The sequence below is a fragment of the Hipposideros armiger genome, unplaced genomic scaffold (assembly GCF_001890085.2).
Source record: "Hipposideros armiger isolate ML-2016 unplaced genomic scaffold, ASM189008v1 scaffold_10, whole genome shotgun sequence".
In the NCBI taxonomy this organism is placed as follows: Eukaryota; Metazoa; Chordata; class Mammalia; order Chiroptera; family Hipposideridae; genus Hipposideros; species Hipposideros armiger.
Window position 1 is genome coordinate 5,634,940 of NW_017731360.1, and position 13,200 is coordinate 5,648,139.

The 13,200-nt window shown below is 52.5% G+C and overlaps 1 protein-coding gene across 5 annotated transcripts in view; it reads right to left on the reverse strand.

Annotated features, from left to right (window-relative positions):
* Nucleotides 1–2,533: 2,533 nt before the first annotated feature.
* ZNF362 (zinc finger protein 362) overlaps nt 2,534–13,200 on the reverse strand; it is a 39,306-nt gene continuing 28,639 nt past the window's right edge. For 4 of the 5 annotated variants that reach the window (XM_019659007.1, XM_019659026.1, XM_019659018.1 and 1 more), the window contains 3 exons: nt 7,823–7,901; nt 7,541–7,699; nt 2,534–4,357 (listed from right to left, as the gene is read on the reverse strand). In XM_019659007.1, the coding sequence (XP_019514552.1) occupies nt 4,241–4,357; nt 7,541–7,699; nt 7,823–7,901 (355 nt within the window). In that variant the 3' untranslated portion in view covers nt 2,534–4,240. The other variant, XM_019659012.1, reaches the window with a different exon arrangement.

The window sequence follows — 13,200 nt, forward strand, 5'->3', positions numbered from 1 at the left end:
AAACGATGGCACAGTCAGGGGTTTCCAGATGCTGGGCTCCAGCAGCCTCATGCTGTGGGTGAAGACCTTCCTGAGGAGGGGGAGGAGTCAAGGAAGCTACAGGGTGGAGCCGTGGACAACTTCTTGGGAACAACCTTTTGGGAACAGTTCCCTCCTATGTCCTATGTAGAGGCCTAAGGTGGGAGTGCGGGTAGTAGATGGGCTTGGGCTGAAGCAGGAATAACAAGGGGGATAAAGTTCCTTCTGCAGCTACTTCTCTGGCCATCAACACTGTCCTCAGGACATATGCTGGGGCCCTTAGGGACAGTGGAAGCTCCTGAGAGTTTCCCGGCTAACAGGTGAAAATCAGACCCATTCCTGAGCGTCACTGCTACCCTGCAAAGTCTTCACCTGCCCCACCCTGCTATCCCAACTGAAATGCTGCGCCCAAAAATTCCCACGTTCAGCCGTGTAGTCAGGGTTCATTGATCATAAGAGACAGATCCACCAGGGCTACATCAAATAATGACAATAACAACAACCACATTTACTGGGTACTAAGTTCTCGGCACAGTTCTAAGCATTAGGCGTTTATTGATTCATTTAATCCTCACATCCACCCTATAAATTGATTACTATTATATCCCTCATTTTATGTATGAGAACATCAGGCACAGAAAGTTGAAGTACTTACCCAGTGTCATACCACTAGCAAATCAATTCACTGATGTGAGAACAAGCAGGAAATTAAACTTGGGAGAGAAGATAGAAACTGAAAGTCAGGAACTGACGTTGCCACTGGCTCTCGGTCTCCTCTGGCCATCTCTGCTTCTCTCTGCCTCCTTTGTCCTTCTGCTTATGTCTGACCCAACACAGCTACCCCCACCCCCAGTCCACAGGGTTTTCCCATTCAGGTGCCCACCATCTCTTCTTCTCAATTCATGGGGAGAATCAGATGGGAGAGTTACCCAGTAGTGTGCTGATCAATGTTTAGCAACTGGCTTTTTGAGGAAAAAGAAAGCCCCGATCTGTAGCATTTGCCAGTTTCCATGATGTAAATCCCACCACGGCTGACTTCAAAGCACAACAGTTACTGAATGTAGAGTTAGGAAGAGGTGTGCACAGTCCGCTCTCATGAACCAGGACAGCCAGCACAGCAGGTCCTCAAATAACATTTCCTTGTAACGTTGATGAGATGCCATGGGAACTTAATTCTTGTTTATATCAATTAGCCTATGGTAAAATTCGTTTTGTTATGTCGCGTTTCTCTTAATGTTGCAGAACCTATCATCACATTGAGGATTTACTGAACACATTACCAGCATAAGGATCAAGCCACTGAGTCAGGTATCTGCCCTTGCTTGACCAATCAGCTGTGGCTGGGATAGGGTCACGTGACACAAATATGGCTGCCAGAGCCCACCCCTTCATGGCCCAGCAAGCTGTGGGAAGTCAATTTCAGAAAAAAAGGCCTCTGAGATTACTCGAAACACATTCTTGGCTACTCCAATCCATCCCGCCTTCTGATGGGAAAATATTCTGGTTTCCTCTTGGGGAGATATACTTCAAATGGAGGCTTCACCCTCTGCCTCAGGCTTACAGCGTGGGCTCTAGCTCTAAGCCAATCAAGTAGATTTTCTGGTCACTGACCAGAGGTTCAGGGATGGTACCTAACCCAGTTCAAATCAGGAAGACACAATTAAACTTTTGCTGCGGCTTCTGGGAGAGACAGAGGCTTGACTGCTGGGAACCTGGGGGCTGTGAGGCTGGAACTGCTGACTCTGGAACGGGAAGATGAAACCAACTCTGAGAACAAAGCCAAGTGGAGAGCTGGAGACACATCATTGAACCATGAGCTGGCCTGACCCCTGCAACGTCCTGCTCAGTAAGCCAATAGAGCCTTGTTTGCATTGGGCTTTCTATCCCTTGTAGCCAAGTCTCCTCACACAAGGACTGTGAAGGCTCAGAGCTCCATGGTGGCTCATGGCTGAGTTACTTGTCTCTCCCACAACGCCTAGCACATGGCCAGCCCTGATAAAACCTTAGGGGGATGAATCCCTGCATTTCCCTCCTAGGCAATCAAGACACTGACCCCCCCCCCCCAGAGTGAACCTATGTGAACTGGAGTTCTTGGTTCATTTAATCACTGGAATAACTTCCACAAATCAGGGCTCTCATGATACGGACCCCCAAAGAGGGGTGGAATAACCAGATGTGGCTGCCCCTCTGGGAGAAGGGGCAGTGAACCTCATTGCTGGACCCCGTACATCTAAAAAGCCGTCAGAATTAGACAAACCTAAGTTAAATTTGGTTCCTTGCCATGTAATTACAGCATGATCCTGGGCAAAAAAACCTCTCCGGGTTTGTTGCCCACTTGATAAGGGGTTGTGAGGCAATCAACCCCAGGTATTCAGCTGAGCAGCTGGATGGGGACCCGCCCACAGTAAGCGGCCATTTCCTTCTGCCCAAGTCTGGGGGGCGGGGGAGGGGAGAGGAGCAGTGGAAAGGTGCCCCCTGCCCCGCCCTCGCACAGAGCACACCACACACCGCCGCCACCCAGGTGCAGGTACAGTTTATTCTTCACAACAGAGAAATACAAAGAGCAGAGGGTTTGGAATTCCTTTGTGTCTTGTTTTAGTGTTTTCCCCCACATTTGATTTTGTATTTTGCTCCTCACCCCTTTTCTTAAATGCAGAATTCCTCACTGAAGCGTTGATGGGCGCCTGCCCTCACCTCCCTGCCACCAAGATGCAGACTGAGAAGCCAACAGACTGTTTTCTCTTTTTTAATAAGGTAACTAGTTCTAAATACGGTGGCTTGGAGGTCCCATAGAAAAAAGCAAAGGGTGTTAACAGTATGTATAACAGCGTATTTACAGGGTAGTAACATGCGGACAAAAAGCTACAATACTGAGTATCAGACGACGCAAGTCAAACAAAGGGGTGGGGTGGGGGCAGAGAACCCCGTGGGAAAAGAAACCCCAGGAAACGTTTAACTGGTAAATCAATGGTGAGTTAAGGCTTAAAAAGTGTATAAAAATAACACAGTTAATATTCAAAACGGAACTCCAGATACAGAATATATAGATGAGTTTCTATTTTTTTTTTCCCCGGGGGGATGGAAGGGGGCTTCTCCGGGCTCTGTACATAGTTCCTATATACACGGACACGCATGGCTTTCAGATTGGGGTGTGTCTGTGGGGGCTGAGGGCAGGGGCTGCTCTCGGGATCCTCCTTTCCGAGGACCCCTTCCCTGCCCTGCCGAGGGGCCTAGGGCCTGGGCTGGGGGACTCCCCCTCCGTGGCAGGGAAGACAAATAATCCCTCCCTGGGTACTGCCCCATCTGGAGGAAATTATGGAGGGGGTCATAGCCCCAGGCCCACTCCCTCCCCATCCCCCTGCTCACAGTCTGGGATGGTGGGAGAGGTAGCCAATAGGTTTCCTGGCCAGCACCGAGGTAGACTGGGGTGGTCTTCAGGGCAGCGAGGGGTCGGGGGGGTGGGAGCGCAGGTCTTACCCATCCCACCCCCACTCCGTTTCAACCCAACACTGTTGGGTGCCCAGCCCAGCACTGCACCCTTTGGTCCTGCGGGTCTCCTGGCCTGTCTTGTTCCGCCTCCTGAAGGCTGGGCAGCTCTGGTAGCTGCTGCCTCCCTCTGCTCAGTGATGCCCAGGGTGCAGCTCGAGGTCCGAGCAGGGCACCCAAGGGCACCCAGGGTGAGTGGCTCCCTCCAGCTGCCTCTTGCCCCCTCCCACAGGGGCCCCCTTTGCAGTCCAGCATCTCAGGCCTGAGCCTTCCCTCAAGACCCGAGGCTGTGGCACGAGAAGGCCCCATGCTGCCCTCTGGTTCTCTGTGTCCATCTGTCCAACTCTCAATTTCTCGGTCTTAGCAGCACCAACTTCTTGGCCAATAAATATCTTTTTTGTTATTTCCAAAACAAAGTTAAAAAAGAAAAAGAAAAAAAAAAAACAGTGAAGCAAGTGAAGGGTGGGGGGAAAAAAGAAAACCCGACAGAGAGGTTCAAAGTGCTCTGAGATCATCTTTGGATGCCACCAAACAGTCCAGAATCTTGCAGTTGGCCTGGCCACCCCCGGAGCTGGACTGGGCAGGGCTTCTGCGGCCCAGGCTTTCTGGAAGGTCAGGAAGGTCATGAGAGAGCTCAGCTGTTCCTGGAGGGCCCTGGCGGGAGTTGGGCCCTGGTGCTGCCTGGGTCTGTGTCTGCCAGTGGGCGGGGCGGGGCGGGGCGGGGCCTCAGGTTGGCTCAGATGAGGGAAATTCGCACTGGGATGCCGGGGGACTCCGTCCTCTGGGGCGAGTGATGGCTCACCAGGTGCTCCACCACCGTGTGTTTGGACATGTGCTTCATCAGGTAGGTCTCCTGTGGGCAGGGGTGAGATTCAGAACATAAACACCACCAGCTGGCAGGGGAGGCAGAAGAAGCTGAAATTCCCACAAGTGGCCACTGGAGGGCTCCTTGGCCGGTGGGCCAGCTAGTGTTGAGCAGCCACAGGTTTGTAGGGCAGATGAGCATCCCGCATGGGTTCTAGGGATGGTGCATCGCTGCCAGGGGCGGGGGCTAGCTCAGTGACCCGAGTCCGAGCCCACAGCTTGCTGGCTGTGGAGCCAGCAGGCACCAGACTCACCCCTTAGCAGTACCCACCTGCAACGCCCCAGGGCCAGGCCAGCTGGCTGTAGCGGGATACACTGGCTGAATCTGAGCCTGCCTGCCTGCTCCAGCATAGCTTCCCCCACCTGGCTGGTGCTCCCGGTGAGGGTTGAGCAGCAGGCCTGGGCTTTAACCTAGTTCTGGAAAAGTCATCTCACCCATCCAAGCCTCAGCTTCCTCCTCTGCAAGCAGTACTGGGGAAGGAACAATATCAAAGGGTTGCTAGGATGATGTGGATCAAGTTCTTAGCATGCAGTAAGGGTGGAGGAGACCATTCCTTCCCTGAACTCTGGATTTCACTCCAGGTGGTGGTGGGAGCCCCAGCCTCTGCACCCCCACACTCGATCCTCCCTTGGGGAGATGCGGGGCCTGATCTGATCGGTGACTTTGGAAGCATAAACTGGGCATACTCAGCTCATCCCTTGAGCACTCCCCCACGGCTCTGGTAAGTCTGACCTGGCACTCAGGAATGCGTGGGTGAGGTGACCCAAGGCTCACCTGCAGGCCCACAGGCCCTCACACTAAGCTGCAAGGTGGTGCTCTGTTTCCCACCTGCCAATCCTTGGCCTCATACCTCAATTTGCTCAGAATCCAGCAGAGGAAGCCCTCAAATGTGGTGTCCACATGCTATCAAACAACACCAGAGGGAAGCAATCAGCAAAATCCAAACTAAGAAAACTATTCTCCAATGAATAAATTGAAAAAAAAAAAAAAAAAAGCAGGGGTGGGAGGGGAACCAAGATTAAAAGATATACTGACCCAGTGCAATGTAGAAATCTTCTCTGGATCTTGATTAAAAAATACAATTGTGAGTAAATAAAATTATGGCATTCATGAGACAAATGAAAATGTGAATGCTGATTGGGTATTTAAAGATATTAAAGACTTACTGTGAATTATTTTAAGGTATTATATAGCTCTTGTGGATATGTTCGAAAAAGGAGTCCTTATGTTCAGAGACACAAAGTGAAAATTTTCAGATGAAACAATATGTCAGTTTTACTTCAAAAAATAGGAATATGGATGAAACAGGAATGGCTGATGGCTCTGGAGGCTGATGGGAAGGAACATAAGGATTCACTATTCTAAAATGTTTCTTTTACATATTAAAGTAATTTAAAAATCAATTTATTAAAATGTTAAAATAAAAAAGGTAATTATTCTTGCGCTGTAGAGTCCAGTCAGGCCCGGTTCAGGGTGGGGCCTCAGGCCAGGAGAGAGCTGACCACCCCTCGCCCCCAGCGTTCAGACAGATCCCCTCTAAGAGCCACAGCTGTGAACGCCGGCAGCCCCTTTTCTAAGAGTGGGCATGTATGTGTAGGAGGCTCAAGAACTTGAGGCTGGGGCTGACTGAAAGTCAGCTGCGTGGGGCTCCTAGGTCTCTGCGGCTCCCACGTATCCCCTTAGGGCCTACGTCCCTGCAGCTTCTGTCCTCGCAGTCTCTGGGTTCTCGCCTGCCCTTGGAACATACCTAGCACTCAGCAAGCTGGGGCAGTGGCTGGCACCTGACTGATACTGCTGACCCCCCCACCAGCAAACCCTGAACTCCCTCCAGCCAGAGTGACCTTTCAAAAATACCCTACTGTCCTGTCCCCTCCCAATGGCCTCCCATGCCACCTGGAAAAATATCCAAACTCCCTAACAGGGCCCACAGCCCCATGTGACCTAATTTTCTTTCAGTTCCTGGAATACACGTGTTTGTTCTACCTCGGGGGGTTTGCATTCACTGTTCCCCTGCATGGAATGTTCTTTCCCTTTCTCCTCCCTCCTCCTCCTCACTCTCTTTCCCAACTCTATTTTGTCTTCCCTGGGGCTGTCTTTCAAAACATACTTTTTTCATAGTAGTGGCTCCATCAGAGGTGATTCCACACCCCCAGGGGACATTTGTCAAAGCCTGGAGGCATTTTGGGTTGTCACAACTTGGGAAGGGGGGCTGCTAGTGGGCGGAGGCTAAGGCTCTTGCTGCCCCCTACAATGCACAGGAGAGCCCCCCGCAAAAAGATATCCTGCCCAAACATCAGCATGGGCTGAGGCTGAGAAACCCTGCTCAGAGCACTTACCACAATTTGTCATTACATATTTACTTGTGTGGTTACTTGTTTAACATGTCTCTAGCAGCAGACTCTACCCTCCTGGGAGCCAAGACTATATATGTCTGATTCATCCTGATTCCCAGGTGCTGGCACAGTGTTCAGTAAACAGAGTGAATAAACAACTGTGTTAGCTAAGGCGGGTAAGGTGCCAACTATGCCAGCCAACAGCCCTATGAGTTAAGAACTATCAATTCCTCCATTTTATAGATGGGAAAATTGAGGCTGGGTGATCTCTATCTGGGTATGCACAGGGGTCTGTTACTCAGGATATTTGATTAGCCAGAAGCACACACATGTGACTCACTTCAACTCCCTCTTCTGGGTGCTGAAAGGCCCTTGTTTTGAGAAATTCCCAGCCAGGGACAGGGGACTGGATGGGATGACCTTTCCAGCACTGTACAGACCTTTCTGAGACATGAGGGTGGCTCTGGGCAAAGTCACTCTGCCACCTTGTGGCCATGATGAGAGTTGCACCTCCCCCCATGGGATAAGGCCCTTCTCCCGCCCCGGCCCTGGAGAGCAGGGTGCCAGGCCCCCTGCCACTGCCTGGGGTGTTCCAGGGCCTGGAGCGAACCACACCTCAGAATCCAGGCTAAAAAGGCCAGCAGGGCACTGGGAGCTCAGCCTGGAGCAGCCAAAAAGTTCTCAGAACTGGGAAGCAGAAGCCCTGTGATCTTGAGTAGTCACTTCCCTTCTCTGGGCCTCAGTTTCCTTGTCTGGAAATGGGGAGAGTCAGTGCAGCTCAGAGGAGGAGGCTGAGGTGCAGGGGGAGGCGGAGGCCCAGGGGCCAGCAGGCACTCACCGAGGTGTAGGCCCGCCCGCACATGCTGCAGCAGTATGCCTTGGCGTGCTTGATGGCGTGGGCCGAGAGGTGGATCTGCAGGGAGGCGGAGTCCGAGTAGGCCCGGTAGCAGTTGGGGCACTTGTAGGGCTTGTCCTTGTTGTGTTGGCGCTGGTGAGACTGTGGGGAGTACAGCAGGGTGTCAGGAGCCAGCAGGCCTCCCCCAGCTCCAACCCCTTCTTATGCTCCCTTCTCGGGAAGGCAGCTAGGCACCTGGGGGACAGCAGGTAGGTGGCCACTCACCTGGAGGTTGGAGAGCTGAGTGAAAGCCTTTTCGCAGCCAGGATGCGGGCACTTGTAGGGTCTGTCGCCTGTGTGGATTCTGCAATGGGGCAGCCCAGTGAGGTGGAGTCCCTGACAGATGCCCCCAGGCCAACTCCAGCCCCCAAGCCTCCCAGACTTCACTGCACGCTTTCCCCAGACTGAGCCCCAGGCAAAATCTGGGACTTCAAAGGCTACCCCCTCTCCTTCTTCCTCTGGCTTCCTACTGACAATATATGACTAGAGCCACCCTGCTCCCCAACGTCCCTGCTGAACCCAACTCTCCACTGGCACCCACTCAGAGCCCGGCCCAGGCCGTCAACTAGTCATGGGGGGCTTGCCCCTCTTTTCTAAAAATCCCACCTTTGCCAGGACCTCCCCTGCCCACCTGCCTCTTTCCCTCAGAAGGAGACCTCTCCCTCTGACTGGCCCACAATTTCTGTCTCTTCCCCCCTCCCCGTGTCAGGCACGTGTCCACGATGGCTACATGTCACCTCGGGTACTGAGAGAAGGCGGGACTGGGTGGCCCTGAAGCTCAGCCCCTCTGTCCTCCCATTCCTGCTTTCTCCTCCTGGCTCCACCATTTACTAGCTGGGTGACCTTGGCCAAATCACTGAACCTCGGATTCTTTATCTGCAAAATGGGTATAAAAATATAGTTCCTCCCTCACTGGGTTTTGTGAAGATACATTAGATAATGCGTAAAGGGCTTAGCCAAGTAGTGGCACAACACTTGCCAGTATTATCATTCATTCATTTAACAGTTGTTACATCAGGTACTCGTGTACCAGGCACCATGCTAGGTACTTGGAATGTCTCAGTGAACAAAACAGACAGTCAGCATGGCATAAGGAAGTCACACGTGGGACGTAATAAGTGCTGTGAGAATAAGGTGAGGGGATCATGAGTGCCAGAGGGGGAGGGGTGCAATTTTACATTGGGTGACCAGGGTGGGGCCTCATGGAGAAGGTGACTTTGGAGCAGTGACTTGAAGGTTGATGGCGGTATTTTCAGTTAAAGTCTGAGGTGCAGCTTGTGCTGGTCCAACAGCCCGATGAGGACAGAGGTACAGAGCTGGGGTGCGTCCATGGCGCTCAGGAGCCCAGCACACACGGACAGACGGGGGGCCCTCCCTGCTCCCCACACAAGCTTCTCACGATCACCCTGGGCTTCTCTACTCAGCTGTTCTAGTGGAAACTCTGTGCCAAACAGGTGGGCAGTGAAACGCCGGCTGGGCCTGAACCTCGTTTGCCTAAATTTCCAACAAGCATCAGGCGGAGGAAGAAGTCAGCTCTGGCCGCACGGGGTCGGCTCCTCCCCTAGAGCCCAGCCCACCTCGCTGACTGGGTTTGCTCTGCTCGTTAACAGGCTCATCAAACAAACTAAGGCCCCCCTGGCTGGGCCCCATGCTAGGAGGGGTTGACGAAGGCACACTCCCTGCCCACGACATCGAGTGCCCACTATGAACACCGACAGAGTCCCAATTCCTTTGTGTGTTGTGCAAGGCCCTTTGCTGTGTGGTCCAGCCTCACTCGGCTCCCTGCTTCTATGCACCCTACGTCCTGGTCAGAGAACCATCTCTCATCTGGCAACCACGCGTGAGCGATGATCCTGCCGACCACCCCTGTGCCCTGGCCACTTCCTCAGCAGGACGGGCCACGCCTCCTGTCTGTCTTCTCAACTAGACGGGGAGTCTCAAGGGCGGGGACGGCCCAGTCTCAGGTGCAAGGCCAAGTGGAGCTGGGCTGGCCCGGTTCTGAGAACCCCTATCCTGCCTGCACATCTCGGGGGTGTCACATGTTTGGGGACATCATCTCAGGCATCATCTCTACATTGAAGGGACCTTAAGGGTCATCTGGGCCGACTCCACCTGATGTCAGAGTCCCCACCATTTCATCCCATCCTCAACTCTCCTTCAGGGCTGTGCAATTCATTCAGCTAGGGGTCCGGTAGCAGAGGGGACTAAGGGACCCCAGACATGCACTGATTTTGCTTTAAACCCCACAATCCCCGCCCCCCGCCCCCCAGAGTCCTTGCCTCCTGCGGCTGCCCAAGTCACGCCTTTCCCCTGCCCCAGGGCTCCAGCCCCACTAACCTCCCACTGGCGTTCCAAGTTCTTTCCTCTCACCAGTCCTTTATCCAGGCTGTTTCCTCTTCCAGCCACACGTTCCCTCAGCTAAAACCTGCCTAAAACCCACACTCTGTTCTCGTAAAAGCCCCTTGTTCGGGGCAGCCTTCCCTGAGCCCCCAGACTAGGCCTGGCCCCTACAGTCCACCCCTCAAGCAGAATTCTGTGCTGTCACTGTCCAATCACTGATTTCTTGGCTGCCTCCTGAGGGTAAGCGCTTGGTCTCATTCACCACCATCACTCCAGGGCCTGGCATAGGCTCAGCAGAGAGGACTCAATTCATAGACTGAATAAAGGAAAGAACTTTCTCTCTGAAAGTTCTCTCTGAAGTCAGTCACTGACAACAGTTACTATGCTCAACATAATCAACAACGTCCATTCCTTGGATGTATTTCACAAATGTTTGTTGACTGATCGTTGGTCCTCCGGGGACTACTTCACGTCCTTCCTCAGGGACCCGGCCAAGCTCTCTTGACCAGGAAACTCCCCCTATGGCCTCCTCTCCAAGGGCCACAGCTGCTGGGCCTCCTGCCTGGACTCCCAGCCTCAGCCTCTCCCTCCTGACCACCACCACAGCAGCAGCCCAGGGATCTGACTTGTCATGGCCCTGCCTCCCTGACTCCACTGCCTCCCCTGCCCCAATGTTCAAGGCCTGAGTTTCTAAAGCCACACCCCCTCTGCCACTGCTCTCCCCAGTGGGTTGTCTTACCAACCTCCCCACAACACATGCAGACATATCCCCCGGCAAGCCTCTGAGCCTTTGCTCATGCTGTTCCGCCTGCCGGAAAACACCCTTCCCTTCTCACTAGGACCCTTCAACACCAGACCCAGAAGATTCTCCCCAGCCTCCACTACATCCCTCTCTATCATGGAAGTTTCCACATCTACCAGCCTCCCAAGTTGCAGTGGGAGCTCCTTTGGGCCAGAGCCTGCCTCCGACCACTGACATGTCCCTGTGTGTGGCACCCAGCACCGGGCTGGCTCAGAAGAGGTTCCAGGGAGCAACTATTGGATGAAGGAAGGACCAGGCTGCCTGTTCTCACTGAAAACTGACCGCAAGGCTCGTCAGTCCTTGATTTTCAAGTCAGAACCAAGCCCTCAACTCCAACACCAGAACCCTGTTTGTGGGGCATCGTCCCACTGGGGGAGCAGCCAGCCCTGGCTCCCACACCTGTGATGATGGGGAGCTCACCACCAACTCCAGGTGCAGGCAGATCAAGGAAGCTGAACCGAAATGGGTGCCCCTCCACTCCTACTCCCCCAGCCCCACCCCTGGGATCCAAAGACTTTCTGTGCTCTCCTGCCTGGTACCTCCATCCCCGTGTGAGTGCGCTCTGCACCCTGACATTCCAGCCCCTTCCTTCCGCTGAGGCATGGGCTGCTCCTAGGTGCTCTGGGCTCAAATCTCACTTCTGCCTCCTCTTAGCAGGGTGACTGTAGGCAAGTGACTTTGTCTCCCTGAACCCCCGTTTCCCCATATCTACAACAGGGATAATAATAAGGATTGTAAGGACTGTCAGAATTAATGACTCATATAAAGGGTGTTCATAAAATGTTTGCAGTGTTAGTTTTTAATATATCCATTTCTAGTTAAGATAAACAATTAACAAAAAACAACAGAAAGGGAATTTATTTAGTGTTTACATGAAAGGATTCATTAGTTATCATTTATCTTTTATTTCCCAGGTGATCAATGGCACATCACATGGACTGGCTTCAGTCACATTGTGCTTTGTAACTAAAATAATGGTGGCGACAATGAAAGTTAACCTTCCTGGGCCGGCCGAGTGGCGCGATGGTTAAGAACTGGCTTGGGACGCCAGAGGGCCCCGGTTCGGATCCCACATATGAGGGCGAGTGACACCGCCCTCTACATCTAAGATGCTGAACAACAGCTCAACCTGGAGCTGGGCTGCCATGAGTCGCAGACGACGGCGCAGGCTGCAGCCCCTGTGGCAGTGGGTTGCCATGGGCTGCCGTTTGTAGCCAGCAGCCCCTGTGGCAGTGGGTTGCCATGGGCTGCCGTTTGTAGCCAGCAGCCCCTGTGGCAGTGGGTTGCCATGGGCTGCCGTTTGTAGCCAGCAGCCAGCGTGAGCGGCCAGCAGCCAGCGTGAGCAGCCAGCAGCCGCTATGAGCGGCCGTCCAGAAGCCAGCGACTGATCTGCCTCACCCGGGAAGAGCGCAATGATGGTGCCAACTTGGGCCAGTGATGCAACGTCCTCCACAACTAGACTGAAGAACAAAACGACAGCAACTTGTCTGTTCCCCTTCCCCCAATTCCCCAGCGCTGTTCCCATCCCCCCAATTCCCCAATAAAAATCTTTAAAAAAAAAAAAAAAAAAAAAGAAAGTTAACCTTCCTCGGTCCTTCACACTTAACTTGAAAGCTAACCTTCCCTCTCCATAGCATTTTTCAGGTTCGTTATGTCTCATTTAGAAACACAACTCACACTGTATAAGGACTTTATGGACACCTTGTATGGAAACACCGATGCAGGGCCGAGCTTTTGGACAAGGAATAGCTTGTGATTTTATTGCCATTTCTATCATCAGACTTGAGAAAACAAAAAGACACCTGCCCCTGCCACAGTTATCATTACACCTGTACACAACATCACAGCCAGGAGAAGAAAAACAAAAGCAAAAAAACCCACTCTGCAACCTGAATAAACAAACAAACAAATCCAGAGTCATTCTGTCTACCAGGAGCTCTCCCCCAAAATAAAACTTTGAGCCCTCTTCTGTACCTTACTAACTAGCTCCCTGACAGAACAATATTCTCCCAGACTTTTGCATCATGATACCTGCAGAGATATGTGAGCTTATAATATGCTAACTGCATGAGACCACTGCTGTTTTTCTACCATGAACAGACTCGCTACAAAGTTCTGTTTACTTCCTCTTTAAATGCACGTGGTATTTATTATTTACTGAGCTGATTCTTCTGAAGGCTGGACTTTTGTAACACTTTGCGAGTCACCGTGCTTTTCTTTACTTGTCGAGCCTTCCTTGCAGATGGGAGGTCTCACCAAGATGCTCCAGGGTCACCCACACCACTAAACTACATGACCCCCCAAAATGCTCCCAGGCGCATCTTTCTCAACAACCAGGGTGAGTCTTGCTCAACCTGTTTCTAACGCCACTAATATTTCTTGACCGGGGCTGGTTCAGTTTGGGACATGACCTTCTTTTATTCCCTCCATTACTGGCCGTAATGTTGGGAAGATGGATTTG